The following is a 13,072-nucleotide window of genomic DNA, read 5'->3' as shown; positions in this document are numbered from 1 at the left end:
TAATTTAACCCCTTTAATTAATTTGATTTTTCACTTCTAATTCAAAAATTTCAATCTTTTGCGATTTAACCACTTTGATTTTTTTTACTTATGTGTTGTAATCTTGGCTTTGGGGGGGTTTTCAAAGAAAAAATGGTTATTCATATGGTTGTTCCGTTGTTATAACCTTGGCTTTGGGGATTTTTCAATTTTTTTCGCTTTATAGCTCATTCGAAATTTTGTGACTTAACACATCGCAACGTGCGTCTTTGGTTTAACGTTTTTACATTTCGTTCTAACGCGAGTTAACACGACGCAACGTGCGTGTGTGGGTGAACGTTTTTACATCGTCTATTTTTTCCCGTTTGACAGGTTTAATATAACGTGCGCATCCTAAATCGACTTAGTTATAACTAAAGAATTCCCGCCGCATTGCGGCGGGTCGTAATTCTAGTTCTATCAACATATTAGTAAATTTCAGCATTTAACCAAAAAACAAGAGCAATAATCCCAAAAAAAAAACTCATTTTCTGATTAGAACGGAAAAACCCAAATTCTGGATTTTCCATTTTTACAATTTCACCCCTCACTCCTACAAACTAGAAGAATAATACTACATGTGTAACAGGAGTGAATATGTACATTTACACTCAACAATGTTACATTTCAGGTCATATCAGAAATCGTCACCCCCATCCAACACCGTTGTCATTCATCTGGTGATACGATAACACTCCAGTGGTCGTCATTTATCTGGTGGTACGATAACGCTCCAGTGGTCCATCAAATATCCAAATTTGCCATCGTTCAGCAACTCAATTAACCCTCTGAGACAAGCTCCTCCAAAACCCCGTTCCGTAAAACTTCTCCCACATCTCATTCTCCAACTCAACAAACTCATCATCAACGACCGGTTTCACCTTAAACAACTCAACAAACTCCGCAGCATCTATACTAATCCGGTGACCGGACTTGTTCCCATCGCTGACGTCACCACTGTTCTGAACCAACAATCCGTTCTTCAACAGTCTCCTCCGGCGCTTCCGCTTCAACGCTTTCCGGCATAAACCTGCCGGAACTTTGTACACTGCTAGTACTAGAATGTTGACTACTGTGCACGGGAAGCAACATACTACTGCTGCGCATTCCGCCGTTGTTCCTCCGGCGAGTTCTGCTAACCGGTGAGATCGAGATGATGATGATGATGAAGGTTCTGGATTTAGTAGAAGCTGCCGCCGCTCCATTGGTGACCGGTGGATCACGATTTGTTGTCTCGTCATTGATTAAAAAGTTTAAAACCCAAACGATTAGATTCAAATAACCGTTAATCGAAACCCTAGAGATTCGAATTTCAAACAGAGTATTCGACTTAACGGCTTATATACGACGTCGTATCGATGAATTAGATTCAAATAACGACCTTGCTTACTCGCTTCTATCAAAACCCTAACGATTCAAATTTCAACAAATTATTCGAATAACAGCTTCTCAAATAACTAATGAATCGATGAATTAGACTCAAATAAGTGAATAACGACTTGTTGCTTCAGATTTCAACAACCTGTTCGATTTACGGCTTCTACGAACGACCGAATCGATGAATTGACTCAAATAACGAACTGTTGCTTCAAATTTCAACAAAATTTTCGAAGAACAGCTTCTACGAACAATAGAATCGATGAATTAGCTTCAACCAAAACCCTAACACTTCAAATTTCAACAACCTGTTCGAATAACAGCTTCAACAACGATCGAATCAATGAATATTCGATGAATATGCTTCAAACTTCAACAATCTGTTCGATTAACAGCTTCTCCGACGACGGTATCGATGAATTAGCTTCAAATAACAATCTCTTACTTCTTCATCACTTCAATCACAACCCTAACGCTTCAAATTTCAACAACCTGTTCGGATAACTGCTTCTACGACGATCGAATCGATGAATTGGATTCAAATAACGATCGATTGATGTATCTGATTCAAATCTGGTATCCTAAATAGTCGGAATATGATGATATTTTTCTGCAAAATTTTCGGATCCACTGGGAGTTTATAAATGTATATAGACTGGTTCTGTATAATATATTGTGTGTGAGTATGTATTATAATAGAGACGAAGGGTGACGTCAGAGGTGAGTAGGACGGGCCCACAATAGTGTGTGTGATTGGTGTTTGTGTGTGTGTGGAATTGTGAAACGAGGGGTTTTAGGAAATATGGTTGGTGTTACGTAACTGATGCGGAATCGGGATTTATTAAAGTTTAGATTATTATATTCTATTGGTGGAAAATAATTAAAGGATTAAATATCTAAAGTGATGTTACGATATTTGAAAGGGAGATGAATGTTGATTTATTTCTATTTTGAAGTTTAAAAAAATAAGAATTCAAACATGAGCGATATTGTATTGTCCCTATTTCCTATCTTCTTCCTTATAATATTATTATTATTATTATTATTATTATTATTATTATTATTATTATTATTATTATTATTATTATTATCATTATCATCATCATTATCATTATTATTATTATTAATGAAAACAAATCTAAGTTATGGTTCTTTTAACTTATTGTACACATGTGTCTTAAGATATAAAATTCCCGTAAGAATCGAAAAGGAGAATTTTTTTTTTGAATTTTTCCCTATTTGTTAAGAATGATGTTTAATTGAAAAATATAAAAAAAATCGTGATTTTACGGTAGTAGAGTAATTAAGTAAGTCTGTAGGGTAATTATAATTACTATTGTAAAATCACGATTTTTTTTATATTTTGCAATTAAATATCATTCTTAATTAGCGAGTAGGGAAAAAATTCAAAAAATAAAAGTTCCATTCACCTTTTACGTTAAGGACATTTTGTATGTTAATACCTACTTGTATTTGATCTTTACATTTGTTATTTAACGTAAATGGCTTTGATAAAAGTCAACATTTAAAAAAATATACCGTAAAGTTAGTTTTTAATTTTACTTTATTTTGAGTGTAGTATTGTTACAATTTTTTAAGTGTATGTTTAACTACAACTCTAACCTGGTCGACAATGCATTTATGTGTTTAACTACAACTTTAACCTGATACACAACGCATTTTCCCCTTAAATAGCGTGTTAGCCTATGTGACTTCACTATTCAAAGTTTTACGAGTTGGTTGGCCGTGTTTATTGCTAACCGTGATACACATGACGCCAATTGATTGTTCTTTATGTACATTCACTATAAAACGAAGATTTTTGAAATAAATTTACCAAATACCGTCATATTAAAGGCTTCTTTAATGTAAAACGAAGATTTAAAGAGAAATTTACCAACACTATTTGATCAAAACTTGACGATAATTTGTTTTACTTTACATGATCTTTCTTTTCTCATAATATTGGATGTATGTTTGGTTGCAGCTCAGAAGGCAAGGTGGGTTACTTATGTTTCACAATAATATTAGTGAGTGATATGATGTGACATGTAATTCATCACAAACGTACACGTTTTCTAGCAGCTTCTAGACATGAATAATCAAAGTTCAATACAACCTTCCAATTATATATTGCAATTTGCAAATGCTAGAACGTGTTTCTTTTCTTCCTTTTTTATTTAGCTAAAACGAGTTTTTTTTTCTTCTTCTTATTTATTTATTATTTATATTTTAAATATATACTTGTGAGATTCCCGCATGATGCATCTGGAATTTGTTTTAGCGGGTATCGACTCGGTTCGTGGCGGAAATGGTTCGTAAGGCACTCGTCCATTTATACCCCATGATTTACGTATTTTACAATAATGTCTATAATGAACGTTTCACACTTTTCACAACACATAGTGCAACATAGGGTCTCATGTATCACTAATATTGTCAGCTTTGCCTCTGATGAGTTGCTTATTCGGGAAGTTATGGATTTATTTTTTGTTACCTCGATGGGGACTTCTAAGGAGGTCACCTATCATGTAACTATGTCCACTTAAGGATGCTTAACTAATTAATGAGTTTTCATCCCCTCCACAATCAATGCGTCTAAAACTCGTTGGTGATATCTAAGGCGAGAGGTGTTTTATAAACCAAGAATCTCACATAGCTATAATCGATATGAGATTACACGTCTATGTTTCGATATTGCTAGACATGTACTTTGCAGTTGGATCTTTCTTCTCAAAAACACGTTTCGCACGTATAGGTCTTTAGTCTTAAGTCTCTCTTTTACTTGTGCAAGTGAAGGACTTATGTAAATAACTCTTTAAGTAGTCGTGTTTCACTTAATTAACTTTCGTGGTTTTCTTTCTTACACATCAACCTATGCTTCTCCTCTCATCTTTCTCTCTGTTGTTGCAATACAAAACAAAATTTAACGTTTTAATAAGTAAAAAAGTTACAGTTACAAATAAATATCTATTAAGAAAATGTATAAGTTAACGTACATCAAAATAAAATTAAATTGTTTTATGAACAAAGAGACAAATATAAAATATCGCTAAAGGTTTCAAACTTTGTATTTAGTAGAATTGGTTTTTCTATTCAAAAGGGGGTGGCGGCGCAACTTGTTGCCCGACTACCTGCCATTGCTTTGTAATTGCACTTTTTCATGTGAAATGATATAAAAGGTTCTCTTTTTGATTCAAAAAAAAAAAAAAAAAATTATAAGCATTGTAAATTTGGAATTCCACGCGCGAAGAAAATTTTTAATATTATCTGGCACCAGCACAAATATGTTATTTTATTTTTATCATTTTTCATTTATTGACTTAATCCATTATTAATATTATATTATATATAAGAATGGCTAAATAAATTGGTAAGTGAAGAAATCGGATATAATAATGAAAATAAAATATTATTGACTTTTTCTAAATAAAAAATAAACCATTTATTAAAGAAGCTGATAAGGAATTGGGACTAGGACCCCTCAATAATTGTTAAGCATAAAGTTGATTACATATTATGAATTTAAAACAAAGACAATGACACGTAGAAATATAATATAAGTCTGAACGTAGTGGGGCGCCATATCCAGCCAAAAGTCAAACATAGCGCCGCATGACGTCATGAACACCGGGATGGGGGGCGGTATGGGACGAAAAAGAGATGGCAGCGCCATACATATCGCGGCGTGATGGAGGAGCTCTTTTTTTGTTTGACCACTCAAAAATTAGTCTGTGTTTTTTAATCAATTAAAAAAAATGAAAATTAATAATTAGGTATTGATGGGTAGGGGCTTTATGACTACGGGTTTAAATGCATAACGCCCCATAACGCCCACCCGCACACGTGGCGCGCCACGTGTCGCATAACGTCCACAAAGGGGGGTTATGACTACACATGGCCTAACGAGGAAGGATCCACTAAAAAGTGGATTTTGCCTAAGTAGTCTAAGAAAGATTGTGATGATAACATGTGACACTCTTAATAATAGAAATGAAGGACATTTTGGTCCTGTCACACCCCGATTTCCACGTGTCTCACCGGTGGGCCCGGTGGGGGATTACCGTGACGATGTTGGCAACAATATAGTCAAACCACACAATTATATAATGCACAGCGGAAGCTTAAAGATAAATAAATATATTTCAACCTCTGATTGTAATATCAAATGTATTACAGAAGTCGAATGTATCCACAGCGGATCAAAATAAATAAATATTGTTCATTCAGATACGGCATCGAGTTTGCGAGACTATTCGTGATGCTTAGGCAGCTAATACCAGCCAATTTCGTCTAGCACCTGCACTTAATCTTTTTGGGGAAAATACGTCAGTTTACACTGGTAAATACATTCAACTGACACATTTGAAAATGTTTATTAAAATTGATTTGAATGCACAAGGCACAAACTCTTTTATAACTTGGGAAAATTATAATAAAATCTTGTGAACGTTTTACATGTTCTTTTATGCGTTCAGTAGCCCGGGTCGTGCCGGGTTAAAGATTTATAGACACACCACGTTTGCGTAAAACCGTAGTATAAAAACCAACGGCTACGTCTTTTAATTTAATGTCGACACTTTATACCGGGTGTACGCCTACACCGGGATGTCGATGGTCGTGGCCATTTCGTAAAATGATGCCAAGGATATCCGGGACAACGGTCATTAAACCCCCCAAAGGCTTATAAGCAACAAAACTGTTTAAATGAGCCGATCATATTATTTAATTAACCACCTAAGCGATGGAAGAATATAATGCTCAATCAAGCGGTATTAATATACCGTAACCCAAGCCCATATAGGGGAAATAAGTTAAAGTATTTACCTTTGCAAGTATATTTCCTTAATTGGATTAAATCACCGATAGCTTTTACTGGGGCTCCTAATCTGGAACGAAGGTTTTAATTAACCTCTTAGAATCCTAACGGGTCCTTATATTAGCCGTAGCCTAGACCGGTTGGTTCCGATATATATAGATATGGTTTAATCGCGCGAAGAGGCGAAAACCGAGAATGGAGTGTGATCCTGACCCAACAAGTTCAGAGACTTGTTTTATATGGGTTAATGGTTCACACTCTGGATTTTGGGGTTCAAATGATATAATTTGACCCGTATCGGCTAATTTATGAAAACTAGTTTCATAAGCCGAACCGTGCGCGCAATAGGCGAAACGGTTAACCATGAGAGTCGTACGCTTATTTCCTAAGTCAATATGCCTTAAATGGGTTGCGGTATCAGTAGGATACCTTCCGTGACGCCCGTAACGAGTTTAAGTTAATATTATGCCCCGTAGGGGCTTTTCGGTCATTTTAAAGGCTTTAAAAGGGCTTTTCGAGTTCTACAGGAAATCTGAGTTTCCCGAACAGCTTATAAAGCTTAAAATACTTTATTTATTATTTAAAATCAGTAGCAACTGGAATCGGGTCAAAAGACCTTGTAGAACTCATGTTTTGGCCGAAAAGGGCATATTCGGTATTTACCGAACCGTAGCCATAACCGCAGGTTATGAGCGAGGTAAAAATTATTAAAAATCTTTAAAATTCCCAAAATATTATTTTAATACAGTGGGTAAAAGTTTTGGTGACGAAATCTTGGTTTAGATAGGTGTTATGCTAATTGCGCCGTTTATTACAAAAGTTTACTTTAAATGCGCCATTTAGCATAACTCTCATTCTAGACCTCGGATTGACGTGAAACTTTAAGGACATGCTTATAATTTAATAAGCAAGGTTTTGGTCCATTCACGTGTCCGAAATACTCGTTTTAATTTCAAAAGGCCGTTATGGTCAACTTTTAGGCGAATGACGGAATTGCGCAAAAGACTCGGGTAACTCGTGAACCGATCACAGAGGTTTATACCATCATGTAACCTGGTCCTAAGAGAGTCCTAAGGTATATCTATACCTCACTAAAACGGGTCAGAACTGAAGTCAAAGCAAAAGTCAAACTTTTGCGACTTTCGGCTCCGAACCGGTTCAATATAGCAAACGGTTGATTCAAACGAGCGCAAATAAGTTTATATACTTATTATCATGTTTTATGATTGTCAAAACAGGTTCCATAACATATACATTACAGATTATGCAATAATCGCTAAAATAGCTTTCTGTTGACTTTTTAACCGCACGTTTGACTCGATATTTGACATAGTTAGAGTGGTGATCGGGGGAACCTTTTTAGAGGTTTATTACCCACATAAATACCATCTCATAACCATTTTTGATTCGTCATAAGACTGAACCATTTGCAAGTTATTGTAATGACAACCGTTAGTTACGTCGGTTGAGTTTCTAAGCTAAAACTATGGAAATGTATGACCAAAATGGTTATGAACGACTTACAGAAGTGTGTTCTTGCTTATAGAGCAGAGAAGAGGACTTGAGAGCTCTTGTAATGACCAGAGATGTGTGTTTTTGGTGTTGTGAAGGTTATGTGTATAATGTGGCTATTTATAGCCAATGCCAAGCATCTATGATCATTACAAACACTCACAACAGTCCAGAGATGATGGGTAGGTGTCCCTAAGGTGTATGGGTCGAGTAGGGGGCACCCATGCCTCATTGATTGATGTTTGGTCGTTCAAATGCTCCAAAAGGCAAGTAGTTACAAGTATTCTGCATCTGGGCGTCTAATGCGGCCCGCATGGGAGTTCCATGCGTTTCTAATGCGGGCCGCCTGGGATTTAAATATCAGGCGAGTAAAAAGGGAGGCTCGCGGCCCGCCTCAACTTAACCACAAATGCAATGCGGGTCGCGTGGGGCCTGTTTTTCAGATTTTTAAAATCTTTTGAAATGATTACGAAATCCTGGTAATTAATAACGAAATCTTTCGTAATGATTTACCTGACCTTTCGGGTTTGAAGGGGTAACTTTGCGGTTTGGCCCTCGGTTATTTACCGATAGGGGCCTCGTGTTATTTACCCGCATTATTAAGTCCCCGGTTAGTTTATTAATTATTTGGAAAGCCTTAACTTTCACTGTTGACGCTTTTAACCCTTCTTATACGAATTTGAGTATAACTCTTTCGTTTTAAGACGGAACTTTGCGGAATTTATACAGTATATTCTAGTGAGCGTATAATACTGTTACGAAGCCTTGGGAACGTTAAAGGGTCACTCAGAGGTAATATTAAACATGTTGACACAGTTAACCCCTATAGTTCGTAATCTCTCACTTTCTTCCGCGTTTCGCTTCCGTATGATTTATGATTTATTCGTGTGAAGGTTCAAGCGTTATTTAGGGTTACTATACAGTATATTTACCCCTGTTGACATTTATAACCCTCGAATTGATATACTTTCAAGGTTAGTCAAAACTGGTCCTTTATTTAATATCAATGCCACGTGTAAACCAATGACACGTGTTAACACATTATTGGACACAAAAATTCGAGGTGTTACAGGTCCTTATAAATAGGAGTGAATATAACATGTGACACCCCTTTTGTTTTTAAAAATACAACAAAAAATATAGCACAAAAAATGTAGTACAAAAAAATATAGCACAAAAAATCTAGTACAAAAAATCTAGTACAAAAAAATATAGCACAAAAAATGTAGTACAAAAAATATAGCACGAAAAAATTCAGCAAAAAAAATGTAGTACAAAAAAATCTAGCACAAAAAATTGAAAAAAAAATAGTCACAGGTATGCCGTGTAAGGCGACAATCTTATCAACATAAAGTTGGGCTAGCATATCGGAGCTATACGTCTCCTTGATGGGTAGAAAATGAGCTGATTTAGTCAGCCTATCGACTATGACCCATATTGTATCGTTTCCTTTCCTGGTTTTGGGTAACTTGGTTATGAAGTCCATAGTTACGCATTCCCACTTCCACTCGGGAAGTTCAGGCTGTTGTAGCAAGCCAGACGGCTTTTGGTGCTCGGCTTTGACTTGAGCACAAGTCAAGCACTTTGCTACATGGGCGGCTACAGACTTTTTCAAGCCTATCCACCAATAATTTGCCTTCAAGTCTTGATACATCTTGTCAGCACCAGGATGGACTAAGTATTTGGAGCTATGGGCTTCCTGGAGGATAACATCTCGTAGTCCTCCATATATTGGAACCCATATACGTCCGTTCAATCTAAGGATTCCATCCTTGCTAAGAGTCAACTGCTCCTCAGTTACTCCCAGCTTTTCATTAGGATAATTAGCTTCCAACACAGCCTCTCGCTGTGCAGCTAATATCTTTTCAATCAAATTGTTCTTGACTTCAATGCTCTTGGCATTGATTCGTATAGGTTTTACCCTTTCTTTCCTACTTAAGGCATCAGCGACTACATTAGCCTTGCCGGGATGGTACCTGATCTCGCAATCATAGTCGTTCAGGGTCTCCATCCAACGGGGCTGCCTCATGTTCAACTCCTTCTGGTTGAACAGGTGCTGGAGGCTTTTGTGATCAGAATAAATCACAAATTTAATACCATAAAGGTAGTGCCTCCACAACTTCAGTGCAAATACAACGGCACCCAACTCCAAATCATGGGTGGTGTAATTCTTTTCGTGCACCTTTAATTGCCTTGAAGCATAGGCAATCACCTTGCCCTTCTGCATAAGCACACACCCCATGCCTGTGTGTGATGCATCGCAGTAAACTACGAATTCATCTGTACCTTCCGGTAATGTCAACACAGGTGCGTTGCTTAGCTTTTGCTTCAGTATTTCGAAGGACTCTTGCTGCTTTGGGCCCCAAATGTACTTTTCTTTCTTCTTGGTCAAGGAAGTCAAGGGCGCAGCAATCCTCGAAAAATTCTCAATAAACCTCCGGTAGTATCCTGCTAACCCCAGGAAACTACGGATTTCGGTAGGCGTCTTTGGCTCTTGCCAGTTCATGACCGCCTCTACCTTAGCGGGATCCACTTGGATGCCACGCTCACTCACAACGTGCCCTAAAAACTGAACCTCTCGTAGCCAGAATTCACATTTCGAGAATTTGGCGTAGAGTTTCTCACGCTGTAGTAATTCGAGAATGCAACGAAGATGTTTCTCGTGGTTTGCTTGGTTCTTGGAATATATAAGGATATCGTCGATGAAGACTATGACAAATTTGTCCAAATACGGCTTGCAGACGCGATTCATGAGATCCATGAACGCAGCCGGTGCATTTGTGAGCCCAAAAGGCATCACTAGGAACTCGTAATGACCATAGCGAGTCCTAAATGCAGTCTTGTGTACATCTTCATCTCTGACCCTTAGTTGATGATAGCCCGACCTTAAGTCGATCTTTGAGAAGTAGCTTCCTCCTTGCAGTTGGTCGAACAGATCATCGATCCTTGGCAAAGGATATCTGTTCTTTATGGTAACTTTGTTCAGCTCTCGGTAGTCGATGCACAACCGCATCGATCCGTCCTTCTTCTTTACAAATAGGACAGGAGCTCCCCAGGGAGATGAACTAGGTCTGATAAAACCTTTCGCCAGCAGTTCATCCAACTGGGTCCTCAGTTCTTTCATTTCCGTTGGAGCTAGCCTATAAGGTGCTCTTGCTATCGGAGCTGCTCCAGGAATGATGTCTATTCTGAACTCCACTTGTCTATCTGGTGGCAAACCAGGTAGTTCTTCAGGAAAAACCTCGGGATATTCAGAAATGACAGGAAGATCCTCGATCTTCGGCTTCGGTTCTTCAATTATCACCTGAGCCATGTAAATTACACAGCCCCTGTTCAAACACCTAGAAGCTTTCAGCATAGATACGTCCTCGGGTAACCCATACTGCGTATCTCCCCGAATGGTAAGCGATTCACCACTCGGAGTCTTTAAAACTATCTGCCTCTTGCCGCAAATGATTTGGGCCTGGTTATGGGATAACCAGTCCATGCCTAGCACAATGTCAAAACCCGCTAATTTGAAGGGAAGTAGAGATAAAGGAAAAGAATGGTTCCTAATGGACATTTCACATCCTTCTAGAACAGTTGAGACGGTTTCTATCGTGCCGTCTGCTAACTCTACTTCGTATTTCGCATCGAGGGTTTTGATAGGCATATTTAGTAGTTGGCAAAATTTCTGGTCCACAAATGATTTATCGGCGCCAGAATCGAATAGTACTCTTGCAAATATATTATTTACGAGAAAAGTACCTGTAAGCACATTGTCGTTCTGGACCGCTTCCTTTGCATCCATGCGAAAAACTCTCGCATTTGACTTCTTTGTCTCTTCCGCCTTCTTGGCATACTTTGGGCAGTTACTCTTGATATGCCCCTTTTCATTACAACCATAGCAGGTTGCATCCTTGATTTTCTTGCACTCCACAGTTTTATGATCCTTGGACTTGCATAGTCCACAGGAAGGAGTCTTTGATTGCGACTGTGAGTTTGATGCAAATCTGCACTTCCCAGAGTGGGGTTTCTTGCAGATCTTGCAGTTGGGCCTTTCACCAGTTTGCCCATCCTTCTTTGCCTCCGACCCTCTTTTGCCTTCACCGTTTCCACGGTGCTTCTTCCCTGATCTTCGTGAGGTATCATCCTCACGTTTTCTCTTCTCAGCCTCCTTGTTCCTTAGTGTCCTCAGGCGGACAGCGTCTAAGGTGAGAGACAAGGAGAGGTCAGTAACTGACCTGAAGGTCGTCGGCCGAGAGGCCTTTACACTCGCCTTTATTGCGGGCTCCAAGCCCCCAATAAAACGGGCGATTCTTCGAGGTTCTGGGGTCACAAGGTACGGGACCAGACGAGACATTGTATTGAAATTCGTCAAATATGCCTGGCAGTCCAGGTTCGTCATCACCAGTGACACAAAGTCAGCCTCGATCTTTTCAACCTCATGCTGAGGGCAGTAGTTTTCCTTTATGAGAGCAATAAATTCCTCCCATGTCATCTTGTACAAAGCAGACTTACCAGATGCCTGCACCAACGCCCTCCACCATGCCAGGGCCTCGCCCTTGAATGATTGGGACACATAATTCACCACATCCCTCGCTGCACACCCGCTGATGTCTACAATAGTGTCCATCTCATCTAGCCAGGTGATGCAATCCACAACACCTTTCTCCCCTGTAAATTCCCGGGGCTTACAAGATACAAAGTATTTGTAGGTGCAACCCTTAGCATTTGATGCATCAGTATATTCTCTATCGCGATGAACGCTGTTCTCAGTGGACGAGTGTTTGTCGTCATCTTTCTTGGGTTCAGAGGGTGGTTTGGAGTGTGTCTTTGGTTTAGAGGGTGGTTTTGACACGGTTCTGCCTTGGGACTCGGTATATTGACGATCAAGAGCTGCCTGAACAGCATTGTCAATCAGAGCCTTTAGTTGTGCGCCTGTCAAATGTACCGGCGTATTGTCGTATTCATCATCATTAGTATGGCTATTTTCTCCGTTGGGATCCGCCATTGTAACTTGAATCTGTTACAGAAGATAACAAAATTTTATTCAGGAGATTATTATATAATTGTCTTTTATGACAATTTGTCAACCATGGTACAGAGACCATATTCGGTTAATTTATTACTTCATTAAATATTAGGATTTGAATATATCCTATTTCAGCTATATAAATAGTATTGGCGGCATAAAGCCTAATCATGATGGTGTTTTATAATATTAGCCGAGATTTCAGAGAATCAAAGGCATAGAGATTTGAACCGTGGTTCTTTTATCTCTTTCTGACAGAGAGTCATAGACTACCACTGTCTTTTGTCGTTATAAGACAATTATTACGGCCCATAGGCACTACATCTCTAATG

General features: G+C 38.5%; 1 protein-coding gene across 1 annotated transcript; it reads right to left on the bottom strand.

Annotated features, from left to right (window-relative positions):
• Positions 1 to 484: 484 nt before the first annotated feature.
• LOC110868456 lies at positions 485 to 2,185 on the bottom strand. The gene has a single exon (XM_022117617.2). The coding sequence runs from the start codon at positions 1,257 to 1,259 to the stop codon at positions 795 to 797; it is 465 nt and encodes a 154-aa protein (XP_021973309.1). The 5' UTR covers positions 1,260 to 2,185; the 3' UTR covers positions 485 to 794.
• Between the last annotated feature and the right edge of the window lie 10,887 nt (positions 2,186 to 13,072).

This window comes from Helianthus annuus, chromosome 7, assembly GCF_002127325.2.
Source record: "Helianthus annuus cultivar XRQ/B chromosome 7, HanXRQr2.0-SUNRISE, whole genome shotgun sequence".
Classification (NCBI taxonomy): Eukaryota; Viridiplantae; Streptophyta; class Magnoliopsida; order Asterales; family Asteraceae; genus Helianthus; species Helianthus annuus.
Note: the sequence above shows the minus strand (reverse complement) of the source record. Positions and strands in the feature narration are given on the sequence as shown.

What these genes read in the sequence shown, in the direction of transcription:
- LOC110868456 (XM_022117617.2), bottom strand. Translation starts at nt 1,259, where the DNA reads ATGACGAGACAACAAATCGTGATCCACCGGTCACCAATGGAGCGGCGG.